General features: G+C 38.3%; 2 protein-coding genes across 5 annotated transcripts in view; one reads left to right on the top strand and one right to left on the bottom strand.

Annotated features, from left to right (window-relative positions):
• Nucleotides 1-9,690, bottom strand: part of LOC140135523 (uncharacterized) — a 42,987-nt gene extending 33,297 nt beyond the window's left edge. For 2 of the 3 annotated variants that reach the window (XM_072157059.1, XM_072157060.1), the window contains exons 1-4: nt 9,577-9,683; nt 7,523-7,555; nt 5,103-5,244; nt 4,407-4,567 (exon numbers count right to left, since the gene is read on the bottom strand). In XM_072157059.1, the coding sequence (XP_072013160.1) occupies nt 4,407-4,567; nt 5,103-5,244; nt 7,523-7,541 (322 nt within the window). In that variant the 5' untranslated portion in view covers nt 7,542-7,555; nt 9,577-9,683. Of the gene's footprint in view, nt 1-4,406; nt 4,568-5,102; nt 5,245-7,522; nt 7,556-9,576 lie in introns of all 3 variants that reach the window. The other variant, XM_072157061.1, reaches the window with a different exon arrangement.
• LOC140135524 (vacuole membrane protein 1-like) overlaps nt 1-20,725 on the top strand; it is a 39,195-nt gene that overhangs the window by 1,007 nt on the left and 17,463 nt on the right. The window contains exon 1 of one of the 2 annotated variants that reach the window (XM_072157062.1): nt 11,922-12,077. The exons of the other annotated variant lie outside the window; for it this stretch is intronic. Coding sequence (XP_072013163.1) covers nt 11,991-12,077 — 87 coding nt within the window. The 5' untranslated portion in view covers nt 11,922-11,990. Of the gene's footprint in view, nt 1-11,921; nt 12,078-20,725 lie in introns of those variants that run through there. 2 annotated transcript variants of the gene reach the window in all.

The following is a 20,725-nucleotide window of genomic DNA, read 5'->3' on the forward strand; positions in this document are numbered from 1 at the left end:
ACATTCTGTTAGAATGTTTTGTTTCAAAAGTGTGTTATGAATCAGTGGTTCCGGAACCGGGTGGGTGGGGGCTGGGGGTGGCCCCTCAATAATTTTGGTGAGGGGGCCAAGTACCCTAGAGCCCCCCCCCCCAATAATCTGAGGTATAAAAATTTGTAATTTTAGGATTAGATGCATAATTTTAAGGTAAAATTCATAATTTTAGGGTATAATTCAAAATGTAAGGTACAATTCATGTAAAATGTATGCATTTCAAAATCTTGGGATACCCCTCCGCACCCACCCCTTCAGCATATTATACCTCGGAGCAGGCCAAAATGTTGCCCCCACCCCAATATTTACAATTTTCCTGAGCCTCTGTGAACGTTATTAAAATGTCTTTATACCCTTTGCCCCCCCTTTTTTTGTTGCTATCACCCTTATGGCATGACACCTTCTTTAAATAGTTCTGAATGAATTTCAGGTAAGCTCTCACTGAATAACCCTCTTTTTTTTTTTTTTAACTCTAAACCTGAATGTTGTTATTTTTTCCCAACATGATTATATTTTTTTAATTCAATTTTAATAGACTCTTTTTTTTTGTACATTTTTTCAGAACTTTTTGCCCAATGACGTCTATTTTGTTTGGACTTCTCACCAAATGACCCCCTTTTTTGGCATCAAAATACCTCTAGTTTTGAACCGCTGTACACACACCCCTATCACTTCACAAACACTTTCTAAAATACATTCATGAATATATCAACTTGTAAAATACAACTCATGCAAGCAACACCAGCAATTAGAGAATTATTGCCCATGTTTTCTGCTTCATATAATTTTATTTTAATATTCATATTACTAATGAAATTTAGTTGCATAGACTGTAATATGAATGTGGTGTGGATGATTAAATCTTTAATTGGGTAATAGAGACTAGTAATCATATCAAAGTTCAGTTGCTATTACGTGAAATAATATCAGAATTATATTCAATTAACTTATACAGAAGGTTTTCATTGCTCTATTAACAACCGATTTGTTGCCATGAAAGAAAAAAACTAGATGTATTTAAAAAACTTTCTGTAGTATTAGCAACAACAAGTTTCTTATAATTTCTATTACATTTCACCCTATGTGAGCTTAAGGGATCTAAAATGAGCGTTTATTGCGTTTCGACAGTATTTTTTGTGGGACATAAGAGCACCTCAGACCTATCGAATTGCATTCTGAATACGAAGCATGTCTTTCTGATATCAATTAATTTTCATTTTTTGAAAATCACAATATGATACAAATTTTATGACAAATTATAAAAATGATATTTTTCACATTTTTGATATATAACAGTCCTCGAAGTAAATTATATGATATATTCTTAAAGTGTATGTAGCAGGGAGGAAAAGCCGACGGTCAATTGAAAATTTTGACCTTTCATATTGAAGATATGGATTTTTCCCCAAAAAGACCTAATTTTTTTGGTGTTTTGGGAAAAAAATCCATATCTTCAATACTGAAAAGGTCAAAATTTTCAATTGATCGTCGGCTTTTCATCCCACCTACATACACTTTAAGTATAAATCATCAGATTTATAAAGTTTACTTCAAGTACTGTTAAATATCAAAAATATCAATTTTTAATGATTTGCCATAAAATGTGTATTAAATTGCAATTTCAAAAATCAAAATTATTTGATATCAGAATGGCATTCTTCGTATTCAGAATGCAATTCGATATGTCTGATGTGCTCTAATGTCCCACAATAAATACTGTCCAAACGTTCATACCCCAGCCCTTAAAAACAGTCCAAAATTGGGTTCAAGAACATTAAAGCCACCACAACTTTATAATATGGATGCCCAACATTGTGGGCTTATCTTACTTTCTTACTATAATTCACCAGAATCTGTCCATCTGTTTGTTTGTCTGTCCACCTCTTTTCTCAGAGACTGGAGGTCGCACGTTCCTCAAACTTGGTGGGTGGGTGCAGCTTGATATGAGGAAGAACCAGTTTATATTTTTAAGGTCAAAGGTCAACAACCGGGTCAAGTCCAATTGAAGTCTAATTTCAAATTGCTCCTATGGAGCTCAAACTTGGTGGGTGTGTTGACCTTGGACTAAAAAACAAAAGTTTCCACAGTGACCTTTTCGTCAGACCTACGGTTAAGAGGTCATAGGTCAAAAAAGGTAGAAACTTTAAATTACCCCTATGGAGCTCAAAGTTGGTGGGTGGGTGGATCTTGGACTAACAAACAAAAGTTTCCACAGTGACCTTTTTGTCAGACCTACGGTTAAGAGGTCATAGGTCAAAAAGGTAGAAATTTTAAATTGCCTCTATGGAGCTCAAACTTGGTTGGTTGGTGTACCTTGGACTAACAAACAAAAGTTTCCACGGTGACCTTTTTGTCAGACCTACGGTTAAGAGGTCAATCAGGTCATAGGTCAAAAAAGGTAGAGATTTCAAAATGTCTCTATGGAGCTTATAAACTTGGTGGGTGAGTGGACCTTGGACTGACAAACAAAAGTTTCCACAGTGACCTTTTTATCAGACCTACGGTTAAGAGGTCATAGGTCACAAAACGTAAAAATTTCAAATTGCTCATATAATGGAGCTCAAACTTTGTGGGTGGGTGTAACTTTGGCCAAGGAGCTCGGGTTTGTGTTTGTTAGACCATCCGTGGTCAAAGGTCAGGTCAAATTTCAAATTGAGGGTGAAAGTCAGGTCAAATTGCAAAAAGCTGCAATTGAGCTCAGCTCTGATGAAAGTGATCCCAGCCAAAGGACACACCCTGATTTTTAAGATCTGCAAAAGCCAATAACCATGATAGCCGAAAACCGCGAAATACGGGTAACCGCCTAGTTTTGATAATTTGCCAAAATGGAATAGATTTTGATAAATGTATTCAAATTTAGAACTCATTTGCAGACAATCTGTAAGCTCGAGTATATTAATTTCATGATATCTTTTTTAAAAGTATGTTTAAATTTGTTTCTAGGAAAATTGAATACATGCTAAAACAAACTTATATTGAATGCCACTACCTATTTGTAGCTCTTTATCTCTTGAAAACAATATCAAGAAGTATATCAGATATAGTTGAATTTATCTTATTGATTTATTGTTGTGTCAATGATTTCCTTTTGATGATAAAAATGTTTACCAGTGTCATATCTTTCAATGATCAGCAAATACAACACAGAATTTAATGAAGTTGTGAATTAAAGTCACTAGGCGGTTACCCGTATTTGGCGGTTCTCGGCTGTCGCGATTACCTGGCTGAGTGATGGTGACTGTACTCACCAAGTTTTATGCCCATAGGACAGTTTTTACTAATTTGACCTCAGATGACCCCTTGTGACCTTGAAATGGCCTTCCAAAATTTGGCTCTAAATGTTGACTGTACCCACCACTTTTCGTGCCCATATGACAGTTTTTAGTAATTTAACCTTGGATGACCCCTGGATGACCTCGGGTGATCTTGGCCCACTAACTGAAACAAACTTGTTCTGTCTGAGGTCCAGATGCACCCATCCACCAAGTTTGAGGAACGTGCGCCCCCCACTCTCCGCGAAAATAGGCGGAAAACAGTCTTTACTAATTTGACCTCAGATGACCCCTGGGTGACCTTGACCCACTAATCAATACAAACTTGCTCTGTCCTAGGTCAAGATGCACCTACCCACCAAGTTTCATGCCCATATGACAGTTTTACTAATTTGACCCTAGATGACCTCTGGTGACCTTGACCCACTAACCAATACAAACTTGTTCTGTCCCGGGTCAAGACACACCCACCCGTCAAGTTTGAGCGTGTGACCCCCAGTCTCCGAGAAAAACAGTTTTTACTAATTTGACCCTGGATAACCTTGGGTGACCTTGACCCACTAACCAATATAAACTCGTTCTTCCTCATACCAAGCTGCACCCACCCACCAAGTTTGAGGAACGTGCGACCCCTGGTCTCCGAGAAAAGAGGCGGACAGACAAGTTTGAGGAACGTGCGACCCCCGGTCTCCGAGAAAAGAGGCGGACAGACAGACAGACAAACAAACAGATGTACAGATTCTGGTGAATTATAGTAAGATGCATGCAACATGTCATTCATTTCATTTGCCTTAATGTATGTGATTTTAAGTCAAATGACTGATATGATTGATCACTGCTATAGTGTAATAGATACACATGTAATACCACAACAAGTACTTGCTGTGGACAGGACTCAAACCCATAACCTACATGTAATACTAGGATGCGCTAACCATCTGTGCCACCATAACCTGGTAGGTTCTTGTTTGAGTTTTAAATCACATAATTTTAGGACAATTTTCAGATTTCCCTCCATGAGTTTCTTTGTTTGTTTACACGCTTTGTTCTTGATCCAGAGGCGCTTTTATGTATAAAATGAAATAAAAATGATTTGTTTACCTGTAAGACCAAATAGCCTTTCCTTCAATATGCTATCTTTGCCATTCCATAATGCTAGACAGAAACATAGACGACATTCTCTGTCAGTGATACCCAGTAGACCATCCTCACCCCATCTGTAGGCTCGTTTCCTGGCATGATCATGAGGAAAGTAATCCCAACTGTGGAAGAATACAAAGAAACAAGAGATCATTCAATTTGGAGGATTTAAAGTGATTATTCATTTGCTATTGCTAAAGAATATAAACAAATCTAGATTCCTATTGGGGCTGCCTGGTGCCTGCATAGGTACACCGTTACCCAGTGTAATACCAGTGCAGTACCACTACTGGTGGGTCCTGTGCAGTACAGCATTGGTACTGTGTAAGTACTTGTGTGTTTCCTGCTTTGTACCTTGGCGACGGAGTACAATTTACATGTACCTGTGCAGGCCATACTTGACAAAAAGTGGACACCTAGTGAAATTCAAGGCCCTTGTCAGAAGATTTTAATTTTGATTTGATGATTTCCATTTACATGTCATTGACATCAACCTTAAATTACTTGAATATTATCTAGTGACATGCTTGGACATTTCCTCACATATTTCTTATTGAAAACTTATACATAAAATACAGGATCATAAAATGCTCCCTTATTAGTCCTAGAATTTCAGTTGAGAACAATAGTTACCACATCAACTCATTAATTATTTACCATTCGCCATTCGGTGAGTAATCTTCTCTCACTGTCCCCCATTGTCTCTCTGACAGGTATGGTCCCCAACGTTTCCAGTTAGCACCAGATTTTCTCTCATCTGCATCCTTTAACCTTTGAACTTCTGCCATATCTTTCCGTGCTGCCAATTACAGGGCATATTTAAGACAAAAATGATTGAACTTGTACAATTAATGCATGTATGCATGCACACTTGAAATTTTCAAAGTACAATTTTTAAAACAGCATGCAGGAACTGCCTTTTGAGAAGAGCAATCACTCCTCTACAACTCTTCTTAAGTTGCATTTGCAAGAGCGATTTAGCTCTCCTCTAGATGACTAGTTAAATTCTTTATGGCCACGCACAGGTGCTCTTCTAACAGCTCTTCTTGAAGAGACCAGAAGAGCATTCTACAGCTCTTTTCTTATTTTCAAAAGGCAGTCCCTGAGCAAGTGATATTGAAGACAAAATCAATTAAACAAAGATTCTCAAAAAGGACTTGCAACATTGATATAATTGAAGACAATGAAACTTGAAAAACCAGCAATGTACATGCATCAAAATGCATCAAGTTAATTAAGTATAAAAGAGAAAAGAAAAAAAGGTTAGGGTCAATTCCGGACTTGGGTACACAATGTTTTCTACCATAAAGTCAATAAACAAAATGTTATCTGGTGATAAACACAATTCCTTATTGTGATTCAAGGGTGCTCTCAACACTAAAGAATCACATGATTGGCCAATAGCAAATATGGTTGGTGCAACATAGGTGAATTTGCCCCGATGGCTATGCTCAGTATATTGTAATTTGATAAATTTGCTCTGCAGATCAGGTAAGTTATACATTGTATAGTCATGATATACAGAGTAACTAGTATGAATTGCCATGTTAAATGTTGACCACTTTTGTGCATTATCTGTAATCAAAAGATATGTATGAATTTGATCATATTCATTTCAAATCAGTCTAGATGAATATGAACCAAAACTGCGTGAAATCACCTGAATTGACCCTGACAAGTACAATGTATGTAGTTTTAATAAGCTAAATCGGCATTAAAATTTGCAATGCATTGTGGGACAGTTTTCGCAGTTTTAGGACACTTTGCCCTCTGACCTATCGGGAAAATTGTTTTTTGTGCGTACAAATTGCACAAAATAGTATTTAAAATGTTTTATTGGAATAAAAAACAAACAAACAAGAAAACATGGTTATTTAATTTATTAATAATTTAAAATATCTTTTAATGATAACATTACTATAATAATAAACAAATGAATAATAATTAAACCAGTTTCCCCAATAGGTCAGAGTTCAAAGTGTCCCAAAACTGGTCAGCGACAACTGAAAGTAACAATGCCGGCCACTGGGGCTTATTCTAAAGTGGAAATTTAAAACAAAAGAAGTCATATGATATCAAATGGGTAATAAATACATGCAAACCTGGGATGCAAACATGAAAATAAACATTTGAATTTGTAAAAAAGGCACTTAGAAATTAAATACTTGCACGCATAAAAACTTTTTTGTTGTTTTTACTGAATACAGCAAAAATTAAAACTGAAACACAAAATTAATTATCATGCAAAATCATCTGCATTGTGAGTGTTAGATTTATCAGTGCATTTCTAATTAGATTCATGCACATACAACGGCTGGAACAAGTTTTAATTGAAAGAGAAAAGTCTCTGTTCCCAGATCTTTGTTACGGTAACGGTACATGTTTTGTTATAATATTCATGGCCTTATTCAAAACCCTTCTTTTTAAAATTTCATTTTCAGTATTACACAGTGTATGTTTTTTTCTAATTTATTTCTGCACAATATTTCATCCGTCATTAATTCAATTTGAAAGTACCGTATTGAAAGATTTATATTTTTACATAAATATGCGTGCTTGGAAACTGTAACATAATCTTGTATTCATTTCCTATCTTGGAGAAGGAGTTAGAAATTTAAAGTGAATACCATATTAAAACCTGGGATTTTTTTTTAAATGAAATTGTTTGATAACATTTAAAATTTTAAACAAAATTTTTTTAAAAAAACATGCACTCAAATGTTTCACCATACTTGTACAATTATCTTATTCTTGATCAAGGGTTGGTACTGAACTTTGTTAAATAATAGAATGTACCGGTAATAAACATTTTTGCATCCCCACCACAATACATGAAGAATTATCTCTTTGAACATATAAGAAGTATAGAGTCAGTACTGGCAAAAAAAATATTAAATAACTGAAGTTTTCACATTAAAAATCCGAATTGGTTTTTGTTCTAAACAAAATGCATATGTGTATTAATTGTACACAGAGAAGTAAGTGAAATATTTGATACTTGCAAATTTCAAACTAGCAATTGCTTCACACAAGTCAAGAAAAGCAATTTAACAATGTCAATGTTTTACATTACGTACACAATAGTTTAGCTGCCATGGCTGCACCTCAGTCTCCAAAAGTGAAGCCGATGATTGATTGATTATAAGTGTATCAGAAAAAGGGGAAAGTTTACACAGTTAATTTCCAATGACTCCTGATGTTGCCAGCTCACAACACGAAAAGCTAGCAATTGGGTAAGAAAGAACGTAGCTCAGGATTACAGCTAAAAAATTGCATATCAATCCTGTGCCTGGTAAACAAAGAAATTCCTCATATGAAGATGTCAACTGTGTCCTGTTGCAGTTGTGTGAATGTTGACAATCACATGTCACTGGGCTTCTGCCTTAATCTGCAGTTCTCAGCAATTGAAGTCTGCAAAGTGCAGAGTCTATACATTATGTGCTCCGGCATGATTCCCTGGATGTCTGTATTCTCTAGAACTATGTGTACAATAGCTTTCCATTTATTTGGTTAACTACAGAACTTGTGGCAGCTTTCATTTTTCTGTGTGAGTCCTGCCCTCATGAAATTTCTTTTGTTTGTGACTTGACTTGAATTTACCTGTTATATCAAAAAATCAACATACTAGGATCCTGTACTAATTTGGGGCTTGGCTTGTCTGGCTCCTCCTAGTCACATGATTCCGGGAATTTTTTCTCAATGCTAAATTTACCTGTTTTCATCAAAAAAATCAACATCCTGTACTAACTTTGGGCTTGGCTTGTCTGACTCCTCCTACTCTACTGCACTGCAGTGACCTGAGATGAGTATAACTAAAGAGATACAAAGTCCCATATTAATTCATAACTTGAGCAGTGATCCAGGTCTCCCAAAGATATTGGTGCGCATGCTCAAATCAATTACATGGCTTCACTTCCGGGTTCAAAGTTGTTTACAGTATTCGCTATATATATAGTATTGAAAAGACCTACCCAGTGGGCACAGGTTAGGATTTCGACGTTGAATCAACGTTGATACAACGTCGAAGTTTCAACCTAACCTGATATCAACCTGATTTCAACCTGGACGTTAGTTGAAATCGGTTGAAATTTCAACGTTGATACAACGTTGAAATTTCAACCTGATTTCAACTAACCTCTAGGTTGAAATCGGGTTGAAATCAGGTTGAAGTCCATCAGGTTGAGGTCCGTTTGCAAATACAACGTGATTTCAACCTGATTTCAACGTCGAAATTGATTTTGACGTCGAAATTTCAACCTGATTTCAACGTGATTTCAACGTCAGTTGTGCCCACTGGGTAAGTTTAGCTGAATGCACAAACCAAATAGGCATACTGTACTATCTATCACTATCAGAAGACTAGATATTTTTACAGCTGCACAATATTAGGTTTTCTTTTGTCTGTTACATCATACATGTACATGGTTGCCATGGAAGACCTCGGAATATGATTGATACGTGATAAAAATAGGGCTATGCATTGATTCGTATCTCTTTAGTTTTATTCGTCTCAGGCAGAGACAGTGTCACAAATAAATTTATGTTTTTACTGTACCCGGTAACAAATATGTTTTAATTTTGTCAACTCATGAGATCGACTTCATCATTCATTTATATTTGAAGGCAGAATCAGGGCCAAAAGTCACACAATTCTTTGTTGATTATTTATCACTCAGGTAGCTGGTACGTCGCTGGTACAGCCTAGCATGCTAGTAGCACTACAATACAGGCAGACAGGTGCATTTATCAGATCATGCATGGGACAATGTCAACAATGGAGTTTTTTTTCTAATTCTACCTTAATCATGAATCATGATCATGGGACCATATCCAACTCTGAATAGGTCTACATGACAAATGCCTGCCATTTGACCATCACCAGGCATGGGCTGACCACGCCATAGCTAGGCTAGCTCAAGCCGGCCGGGAAGCTCAGTGCATTGACTGTTGACTGTGCAGTGCATGAGTGGCCAGTGCATCATGTGCATGATTGAGAGCCATCATGGCCATGATGGCATGAAATGAAGCAAATGCCACTCATGAATGATTGATAAAATGACAAGAGATCAAATATACCCAGCAACTATCTTTTACTCTACGTTCTATTTATAACAATTACAATGTAACCTACCTGTCTGTTTGCTCTGACAAGTCCAATGTACACTACAACATCAAGATAAACTTTGGCAAGAATAGACCAACCCACACAACATTTACAAACAGAGACTTCCGTGTTGTTTACAGATGGCATTTATATCTTGCACATTGTATTTTTTAATGAATATTAATGACCTACGTCATCAGTAGATAATATTCATGAAATATATATTTTACGCTTAAAATGTGATCATATTAGTCTGTGTCGGGGTCTGTGTAGAGCTGCAACTATTTATTCATACTTTTAGTAGCAAAAATATAGAGTTAGAATGTTTCATTTTTACAATATAATTAAAAGCTGGGAGATTGTGTGAGGATATTTTTATGACGTCTTTAAATTGACATAAGTTGCCTGACCAGTGACCAATCCCATAATCAAATAGAGGGGGTGTTTTATTCCAGACAGGCCTCAGACCAGGGAAGACGTGCAATATTGGGCTGCTTCATATTAGATTTGTTTAATGTTGTTAAAATTCATAAACAATAACAATTAGGGGCTGTGCCAGGGTATGTAATAATTCTAACTAATTTTTTTAAATCCCTGGCAGTGACCTCCCCTTCAAGTGTAAACTTGACCTCAGGTGCGCCAGCATCGCAGTCCGGGCGTCGCGTCGTCCCTTTTTCCTCTCACGGCGCGGCCGCCTCAGTTCTCCCCTTCTTCTCGTCCCCATTTTTCCACTTCTAAATCCCCATTTTAGGTCCGGGGCGACTCCCTGCCCCCTCCCCCACCCACTAGAAAAAAGAGGGTGAGGTTTGAGCCAGCAAACAATTTTTGGCCAGCAAAGAAAAAAAAGGGGAAAAGCAACTTTTGTAACATATCAAAACGTTAGGGTACCCAAGTGTCATTGATCATTTTCTTATTTCATTCCATTAACAACCGTCCACTGACATCAACAAAATTCAGACATTTTCTCAAAACATTTGTATTACTAACCCCACAACTTTGACATTATTAGTCGTATATCATGCTTCTTCATACCAAAACAAGCATGAGAATGTCCTGCAATTTAAAATCGCATCGAAAACAATGTAGATGATATTGTTTACTCGCAAATAATTTTTATTCACCATCGCCTATGTATTAGAAATGCTTCGATCTCTGCCTGAGATCCGCGTTTTTCAGCTTTTCTACTGCTTTTCTATGTATTTTGACCATTTATCTCAAAGCGTTTCAACGTCGTGGCACCATTTGTATACCTGCTTCCTGGTATCCAATTGAAGCTTGGGATGTTTCCAAGCTTCTCATCTAATAAAGAATCTGATTTGCCAAATATCTCACTCGCTTATAGCGAAAAAACTATAAAAGGAGTATATGAACTTCTGAAGCAAAACCCCCATATCACCTCTGCATGAACCAGGTATATTGGTCTCTCCGCAATCTGTATACAGTGCGTGCAGTAACACGGTTGGTATGCTGAGATTTCACCAAAGGTTAAGGATGGTAATCTGAGAATGCATAGAGCGATACACAGACATCGGGTTTGACCTTGTGATCCCTATAAGCAGTGTTGGAAAGAAGTAATAAGTCGCAGTGTGCAAAGGGTCTCTCACAGCTAAAACGTTTTGATATGTAAAAATTTTAAGAGTCACCTAAATGACTTGGATCAAGAAGCCAACCGTTCCGCTCTTAGGGGATTTTGTGGTTGTCATTTTCTGAAGGGGGGGTCATTCGTCATGAATACTGTGAGTCATAGAAATTTTAGAAACACAATAGGGAGTCATATTATTCATAATTATTCATTAGGCGGAGGCACCATGTTTAGTGTTAGGTTTGGATATTAATTATTTTCTTTATTTTTCGCCCGAGGATTCTGGGTGGAAAATGAAGAATATAATTATATCCAAGCCTAACGCTAAATACGGCAGCTCCGCCTAATGAAGGGCTGGTGCATTTTTTTAACTAACGATCAAACGGTCCGCACCGTATTTGTTTAGGCCTATATAATGCACAATATTTTTGCACGCTCCTCGCCCCTTTTTACACTTACGTTCAAAATTTTATTGCAGTCCGCACTTTCTCCACACTAAAGTTTTTGGGCTCTCTGCGCTTTGGTTACGGCAAGGGGGTCCATAAATTAAATTTCGACCCCGAGAAGGGGGAAATGTCCTAAAAAATAGACTCAGGTCACCAACATATTCATGGCCCCCTTCTGAAGAAAATGACATTCCCAGGCTAAATTCCCGCTATTAAATGTTGATTTGAATTTTGAACATAGGCCTATATTTGACCTTGATTTTAGGAAAATCACTGATATACGTGTAGTCGCCCATGCCTGGTTTGAATTAATCAACTATCGATTTGCCCATGACTAACGAAGAAGAAAAAAAAAAAGAATGAGACGTGTATTTTTTGCTGGAAGATATGTAAATAAATGCTAATTGATTGTAATGGAATATTCTAAATTAAAAGTTTCACAACTGAAAGACGAGTTGAAACGGCGTGGTCTTAAGCCGTCAGGTGTGAAACGTGAAATGGTAAGTGTGTTTTTGAAGCAAGAACATCGCAGTGATCGATGTAATTTTGTGCCGTGTGCCAAATTCTGCAGCCAGACAAAAATCGAAAGCTTTGCAATTTCAAGGATTCATGCAAATGATGCAATTTAAGCACTTTATGGGTGGTGCAATAATTATGTGTACCCGGGTGGTTAATTATAGAGGGGAGGCAAAGATTTTTTGGCAGGCGGAAGGGAGGGGGCAAGCATTTTGGCAGGTCGAAAGGGGCGGGGTCAAGCTAGCCTTTTTAGTTCACCACGTATAAAACTTGTAAGTTGTACATGTGTATGGCTCAAAATTTGGACCGCTCGCCAATAAAGATTAAAGTATACCGTCATTGCGTATTTTGAAATTGTTGACGTTTTAATGATCCCCGATTTCCGGTCGATTACTTTAGCTGTGTCACGTCGCGAGCATGATGCTGGTGCCTGGCCCCCCACTCAACTCAACTCAAAAGTTGGCAACCTGCATGAGAGTTACCAAATCTTTGAAAGACCCCCTTTGCAATGATTTTTCATCAAATTTATCCCCCTTTTTCATGCAAAATCGAGGACAAAATTTGGCCAAAAACAACCCCTTTTTTGTGGTTTTCAATGACTAGAATTTCAAACACCCCTTTTTGATTATAACTAGAATTTCAAACACCTCTTTTAAATGACACTAAATATTGACATAAAATTACCAGAATTTCTCAAGTTCAAGTTCGTTACGGTTAAACACCCCAAGTGGGGAAAATAAACCGGTTTATGGTGTGTGTGCTTTTTGTTTTCTCTTAGTTGAAGATTTCTTGCAGTTGTGCTTTGAAGGCTGTTGGGTCTGTAATTGCTATTGTTGATTCTGGTAGTGAATTCCACTCGGAGACAGCCCTTGGTAAAAATGAAAATTTGTAGGTGTCCTTTAGGCTTTGATGGTTGAGGTGGTATGAATGCTTTGCTGTGATTATTTCTGGTGGAGCGTGTTACCGGGTGCAGTAGGGTTTGGACCGGGATGGCTAGGTGACCTTCGTAGGCTTTCTGGAACTGGCTGAGACGTGATATTTTCCGTCTGGTAGATAGAAGTGGCCACTCCAGATCCGTCATCATGTCGGTGACACTGCTACGCCTGTCATAGATGTTTTTAACAAAGCGGGCAGCCCTGCGCTGAACAGCTTCAAGTTGGTATATTTGGTCCGCGGTGTAAGGGTCCCAGACTGCAGCGCAGTATTCCATGGAAGGTCGCACCAATGATTTATAAGCCATGTTCTTGATATCTTCAGTGCATCCCCGTAGATTTCTTTTTATAAAACCCAGTGATCTGTTAGCTTTTGCAGGTACTTGACTGATGTGATTTTTCCATTTCATGTTGTTTGAGATGTCTACACCAAGATATGTGTGTGAATTTGTTTGACTAAGAACGGAACCATTTAGTGAATATGTATGTTGTTTTGGTTCTTTGGCGTTTGTAACCTTTAAGACAAAACATTTGGCTATGTTGAAATTCATGCACCATGTATGTTCCCAGCTACAGAGTCTGTGTCAAGGTCCTTTTGGAGTTTGTCGGCGTCTGCGTCATTGCCGATTGTTCTGTAAAGAACACAATCATCAGCAAAAAGTCGGACAGTGGAGGTGATTTGGTCGGGGAGGTCATTGATATATAATAAGAAAAGCAAAGGACCGAGTACAGTGCCCTGCGGAACGCCTGATTTGACATGTACCCAGTCCGATGCATCACCTCCTATAACAACCTTTTGTTTTCTTTGCATTAGGAAGTTTGAAATCCATGTTAGCGTCGGTCCATCCACACCATAATGGGCAAGTTTCAGCAAGAGCCTCTGATGTGGTACTACATCAAAGGCCTTGCTGAAGTCCATTATGATGACGTCTGTCTGTCGCCCCTTGTCGAGGGATTTGGCGAAGTCATTTGTTGTCAGTATTAATTGAGATTCACACGATCGATTTCGCGAAAGCCATGTTGATGGTCGGTCAATATGCCATACTTGTCAAGATGTTTCATGACATTCAATGAATGACATGTTCCATCACCTTGCAACATATAGAAGTAAGGGACACCGGTCTATAGTTGCAAGGCTGTGTGCGGTCTCCTTTTTTGAAGATTGGAGTTACATTCGCATTCTTCCCATCTTCAGGCAAATTGCCAGTCTCGAGTGATTTTCTAAAGATGGTCGCCAGGGCTGGCGCAATCTCCTTTGCCCCCATCTTTAGAATGCGTGCAGGCACGCCGTCAGGTCCAGTTGCTTTGTTCGGGTCAAGGTCTGTCAGTAGCTCTTCAATACCATTGATGGATATATGTATGTTTGGCATGCATGGAAATTTTGAACCTGGTATGTGGGTGTTTATATAAATATGGAGGCCAGAGTGTGACATTGGGACCAAATTTTCAAATTGGGTTAATGAGAATTTTGTTTTCATTATTTTACACCCTGAGACCCATATTTCACAAAAAAATAATCCGCTTTAATGAAACATAATCCCTATTTGGACAGCAACACAATAGAGTGAGACATAAGACACAAATTAACACCTGTAACAATGACACCAAATTGTTTATTTGTCTTGGAGCTGTAACAAATGTATAGTTGAGGTATGATAATGATTTGCTGGTTTTTAACAAATGTTATCGACATCTTTACTTTGGAAAAAAAAAAAGATCCTTAATCCTTTGACAATACTTGTGAAAAATGAGAACTTAATGTCCCAATATTTTGTCAAATTACGACCGATTCGGGCAATTATGTTTCAAAATTACTGTAATGTATACCAAAGTATTATCCTTGCTTTGAAAAGAAGTTTAATAATCAAGGATGCATTCATTAGTGATTGGCAAGATTCAAAAATACTACTACAATGTCATAAATATATCCAATGCTCAATGTTAAAAACATTAACACCTGTAACGCTGACACTGGTGTCACTGTTACAGAGTGACATCATGAACTACATAAGCTATCTATCTACACTACCTATTATAATAGCAAGTCCAAAACTAAGTAATATTATGTGAGAAATGTGTAACTAAACAATATTATATTAGTTAACATGCTCAATAATGTAAAATACAAACAAAGTGGCCAGAACTTCTACCTGGGGATGATATAAGTTTCCAAATATTTATTCTAGTTTCCAAATATTTATTCTACAGATCGATGTACATTGCACTATTTAACTTTGATTAAATTTCAGAATAGTTGAATACTTCAAAGATTTATTTTCCTCATTGATAAATGTAGTTATTTTGCTCAGTTTGACTATGGTTCCTCTCAGCAAGCCAAGCTATTACATCTTGTGTTATCTTTAATCACACCTGTAACGCTGACACCAAAGTAGTACCGCTGACATTAAAGTACAATGTAGTACCACAGAATGCAAGGAAATGCGTAACCACATCAGGGCGGAATTATTTTCACAAGACTATTTTCTGACTGAGCAACATTATACATAATTTTAACTATTGTATGGTTACTTATCATTTCGCATGTAACACTGACACCAAGCCTTAAATTTAGTGAGGAGGGTTGGCTTGATGCGCGTCAAAGTTGAAAGACATTTAGAGAAGTTAAAATGTTACAGCATCATGTTACTCAAGATATTATTCAAAGTAGAACTGAATCATTCAGGTGGTTAATAAACTTAATTTTGCTGTTTTCTGCAAGTGACATATCTTGTAGCTTCTTGTTAAACATTGTAATGTTGATGTAGAAACTTAAATAAAAACAACAGTTTGCTTTATTATACTAACTAGAGGTATACCCGTATGGCTGTATGCTACGGAGCCTTTTACCCTTCAAAACCCACAGTGGAAGACATTGGCTTAATATAGATTTTACCAAGTTCAAGTACATGAATCAGAATGTATCAGAGCTATTTATAGAACACAGGCAGCAAGTGCAATTGTTTATACCATGGTCACTGACTTATGAAAATGCACATTTTCGCGGATTTTGAGCCCAATCCTTTACCGATCGCAACCAAATGAGATCCCTGCATTCGACCGAAAGTAGCTTAGGACACTCCCCATATTTTCCTTGATCTCTCGTATAAATTACAGCCCAATCGGACCAAGTTTAAAAATTGACCTTTGACCTTCGACCTCCGATTTCGACCGAAGGTAGTGTAGGACACTCCCCATATTTTCCGTGATCTCCCATATGAATTACAGCCCAATCGGACCAAGTTTAAAATTTGACCTTTGACCTTCGACCTCCGATTTCGACCGAAGGTAGGGTAGGACACTCCCCAAATTTTACTTGATCTCCCGTATGAATTACAGCCTAATCGGACCAAGTTTAAAATTTGACCTTTGACCTTCGACCTCCGATTTCGACCTAAGGTAGCTTAAGCCACTCCCCGTATTTTCCTTGACCTCCTGTATGAATTACAGCCCAATCGGACCAAGTTTAAAATTTGACCTTTGACCTTCGACCTCCGATTTCGACCGAAGGTAGGGTAGGACACTCCCCATATTTTCCTTGATCTCCCGTATGAATTACAGCCCAATCGGACCAAGTTTAAAATTTGACCTTTGACCTTCGACCTCCGATTTCGACCGAAGGTAGCGTGGACACTCCCCATATTTTCCTTGATCTCCCGTATGAATTACAGCCCAATCGGACCAAGTTTAAAATTTGACCTTTGACCTTCGACCTCCGATTTCGACCTAAGGTAGCTTAAGCCACTCCCCGTATTTTCCTTGACCTCCTGTATGAATTACAGCCCAATCGGACCAAGTTTAAAATTTGACCTTTGACCTTCGACCTCCGATTTCGACCGAAGGTAGGGTAGGACACTCCCCAAATTTTACTTGATCTCCCGTATGAATTACAGCCTAATCGGACCAAGTTTAAAATTTGACCTTTGACCTTCGACCTCCGATTTCGACCGAAGGTAGCGTCGGACACTCCCCATATTTTCCTTGATCTCCCGTATGAATTACAGCCCAATCGGACCAAGTTTAAAATTTGACCTTTGACCTTCGACCTCCGATTTCGACCTAAGGTAGCTTAAGCCACTCCCCGTATTTTCCTTGACCTCCTGTATGAATTACAGCCCTATCGGACCAAGTTTAAAATTTGACCTTTGACCTTGACCTCCGATTTCAACCGAAGGTAGCTTACGACACTCCCCGTATTTTTCTGCATCCCGTGTGTGAATTTGGCGAGGCTGGGATCAAAACTGACGGAGCCTTTAACACACATACATACATACATACATACACACATACACGCATACAACATTAGGCAAATTATAGTAAGATAAAACACCACATTTGGGTTAGGCCTATCTATAATAACTTGTATGAAATATTTCAACACTTGTTTCAAAATAATCATTAACATGGAAAGATAAAATCCACCTAAAACTATACTTATACCTTCTGCAGGTATTGTAATTTTGGCTTCAAAGAAAAAAAAAAACCAAATTTTGCCCAACCGACCCTACTTGAAGTTGAAAGGTCCGCCTACCATAAAAGTAAAACAGGGTGGTTTTTTCGTTGCATTATATATCATATTTGTCTAATTAATTAAATAGCTATCAATGTAGCACAATATTGTGCAGTTGTTTACTACAAAAGTGCAACTTTCCACCATGGTGAACACTGAACAGGTATGCAAAGAAAACTAATGGATTTGGAAAGTTGAATTGTCATGAAGCTAAAGGGGGGGACAAAATGTTAGAAGTTCAAATTGGATTAAAAGAAAAGCAAATATTCTTATTTGAACATAAACATGATAAGTAATAAATATAATAAATAAATAATATAAATAATTATCAATGCTTTGTAAAAAAAAGTGCAGTTTCTATGCACGCAAAACAATTTACCCATCCTATCGCCATGTTTTGACAACAAACACACCCTCTGCTATCAAATGGTCGAGTCCAAAAACGATATGGGGTCTCTCTCTCTCTTCCGTAAAGTACAGTCCGCCTCTGGCGTATCACGTACTGTGATGGCTGTGTGCATGCCAAGTGAAGATATATACAGTGCAGGTGATAAGGTTCTACAAACTACTGTGCGATAAAAAACCAGGCTGGCTTAACGGAGTTGATGGTCTGCACACCTTGCTTGAATCCAGCTACGGATGTGCAGTTGATGAGATCTTGAGGCAGGTTATTCCATAGCCTAATGGTGTCCGGAAAGAATGACTGCCGGTACACAACTGTCCTGGCGAAGGGAATCAAGTATCTCATTGAGTGTTCTCTCAGTGCTATAGTTGGAATCAGATAGGTATGGGGAACATCAACTAGATGGTTAACTATCCGGAACATCATCACCACTTTGGTCTGTGCACGGCGTTCCTGAAGGGTGGGCCACTGGAGTTGGTCTAACATGGCAGTAACACTACTGGTGGTTCTGTAGTCCCCATAAACAAACCGTGCAAAGCGCCGTTGTACCATCTCCAGCTTTTGGACATTGCATGATGTTGAAGGATCCCATATTATGCTGGAGTATTCAATGATAGGGCGTACTAAGGTCTTGTAGCACATCTCCTTGGTCTTTCTGGGACACTGGTGAAGGTTACGTTGCAAGAACGCTCTGGTGGCATTTGCTTTATTTGTAACGGAGTTGATATGATGGTTCCAGCTGAGGTTCTTACTGATATTAACACCAAGATATTTGGCTGAGTCTACCTCCTCGAGAGTATGATTGTGGATAGTGTATGGCTGTTGAATAGGCTTCTTCTTATTTGTGATGCGGATGACTTGGCACTTCTGGGGGTGGAACTTCATCTGCCAGTCATTTTCCCATTGCTGTAGATGATCCAGGTCTTGCTGTAATAAACGTGTGTCCTCCTCCGATTTAATGTGGCGATACAGGACACAATCGTCCGCGAATAGTCTGGCTGTTGTACCCGCCGAAATACAGTCAGGAAGGTCGTTTATAAACAACAAGAACACCATAGTAGGTGAGTTTATGTAACAACCTCTGATGAGGGACCTTATCAAAGGCCTTTGAAAAGTCTAATAAGATCACATCAACTTGGCCCTTGTTGTCCAATGCGCCAGCTAGATCGTACATGGTTATCATCAATTGAGTCTCACATGACCGCCGTTTCCTGAAGCCAAATTATGCATCTGAGAGGATATTATTAACATCACAGTGTTCCAGAATCTGACTACATAATACATGCTCTAGGACCTTGCAGATGACAGATGTAAGTGAGATTGGTCTATAATTCTCAGCTTTATTTCTTTCTCCTTTCTTAAATACAGGTACCACATTGGCCTTTTTCCATTCTTCAGGTAAGATGCCTTGGTTAATTGAGGCTTGGAAGAAAATTGACAGAACTGGAGCAAGTTCATTTGATAACTCCTTCAGTAGTCTAGGAGGAACTTCATCCGGGCCTGATGCCTTGTGGATGCCAAGATCAGATAAAAGTTTCCTGATACCTTCACATGATACTACAATGGGTTCCACAGGTGGATATGGGCTAGGTCCCTTGTCTTTGATGGAAGACTTGTCCTCATTTTTGTTGAAGACTGATGAAAACTGACTATTTAGCATGTTGGCTTTAGTCGCACTGTCTGAATAGGTAACACCATTTGATGCCTTCAGAGGAGAGACCCCTGAATTATCACATTTCTTGCTGTTTATAAATCCCCAGAATCTTTTGGGATTTGCAGTTGAATCAGGGCTGATGATGTTATTGATGTACTCGCTGTAAGCACTTTTACAGGCTGATCTGGTTGTTTTCTTCAGTTGACGATATCTCTCAAAGTCTTTACTCTTCCTGGTCTTCCTAGCTTTAACAAAGCTACGTTTCTTTTGTCTTGTCAGACGCTTAACTTTGCTTGTAATCCAGGGTTGATTTATCCTTGTGGATGACATCTTGGAGGGCACGCCATTGTCCAAGATGTTAATTAATGCAGTTTGGATGTCGATCCACATCTTATGCACACAGCTGTTCACGTCATAAGTGGATGTAAACTGCAGTTGGAAGGTAAGGCAGTTTCTCTTCATGTCACAGATGTTAGCTTGTTTCCACAGGTAAATTTTGCGTTTAACTGGTTTACTTCTTTGAGGTACAGTACAAGATTCAGTGTACACAATATCATGATCTCCAAGTCCAGGCAGGGGCGCATTTATTTACCAGTGATGGGCGATTGGTAAGAAATAAATCTAAGATGCTTTCTCCTCTTGTTGGAAACATAACCATTTGTTGTAAACCACAGTTCTGAAGTAATTCAAGGAATCTTGCATTGATACTATATGGATACTGATTTCCTTCAATTGTCAGCGTGGCCCAATTTATGTCTGGAAGATTTAGGTCTCCTCCGATCCACACAGCAGCATTCTTAAATTGGCGTGAAACCGTTTCAAGGTTACGGCGTGATAAATAAACTCTGTATTTGTTGAAACTTGGGCATTTGGCCAACAGTAAGACAGAAATACATTACCCATTTCATTCAATATTAATAAAAATAGAACGAGAAAGCATTGATACACAAATACAAATATTTATCTCTACACAAACCACTGTAAAATAGCTCATATCGAACACGCCGTAACTATGAGATTTGTGTTATGCCAATTTCAGTTACGGATGAAGTTTTCTGTTACCAACTAGTCCGTATTCGGCGATGATCTTTCGTACTAAAATGGTGTTTCACAGAAATATTCTGCGAGTCGAATCG

The sequence above is a fragment of the Amphiura filiformis genome, chromosome 16, assembly GCF_039555335.1.
Source record: "Amphiura filiformis chromosome 16, Afil_fr2py, whole genome shotgun sequence".
NCBI lineage: Eukaryota > Metazoa > Echinodermata > Ophiuroidea > Amphilepidida > Amphiuridae > Amphiura > Amphiura filiformis.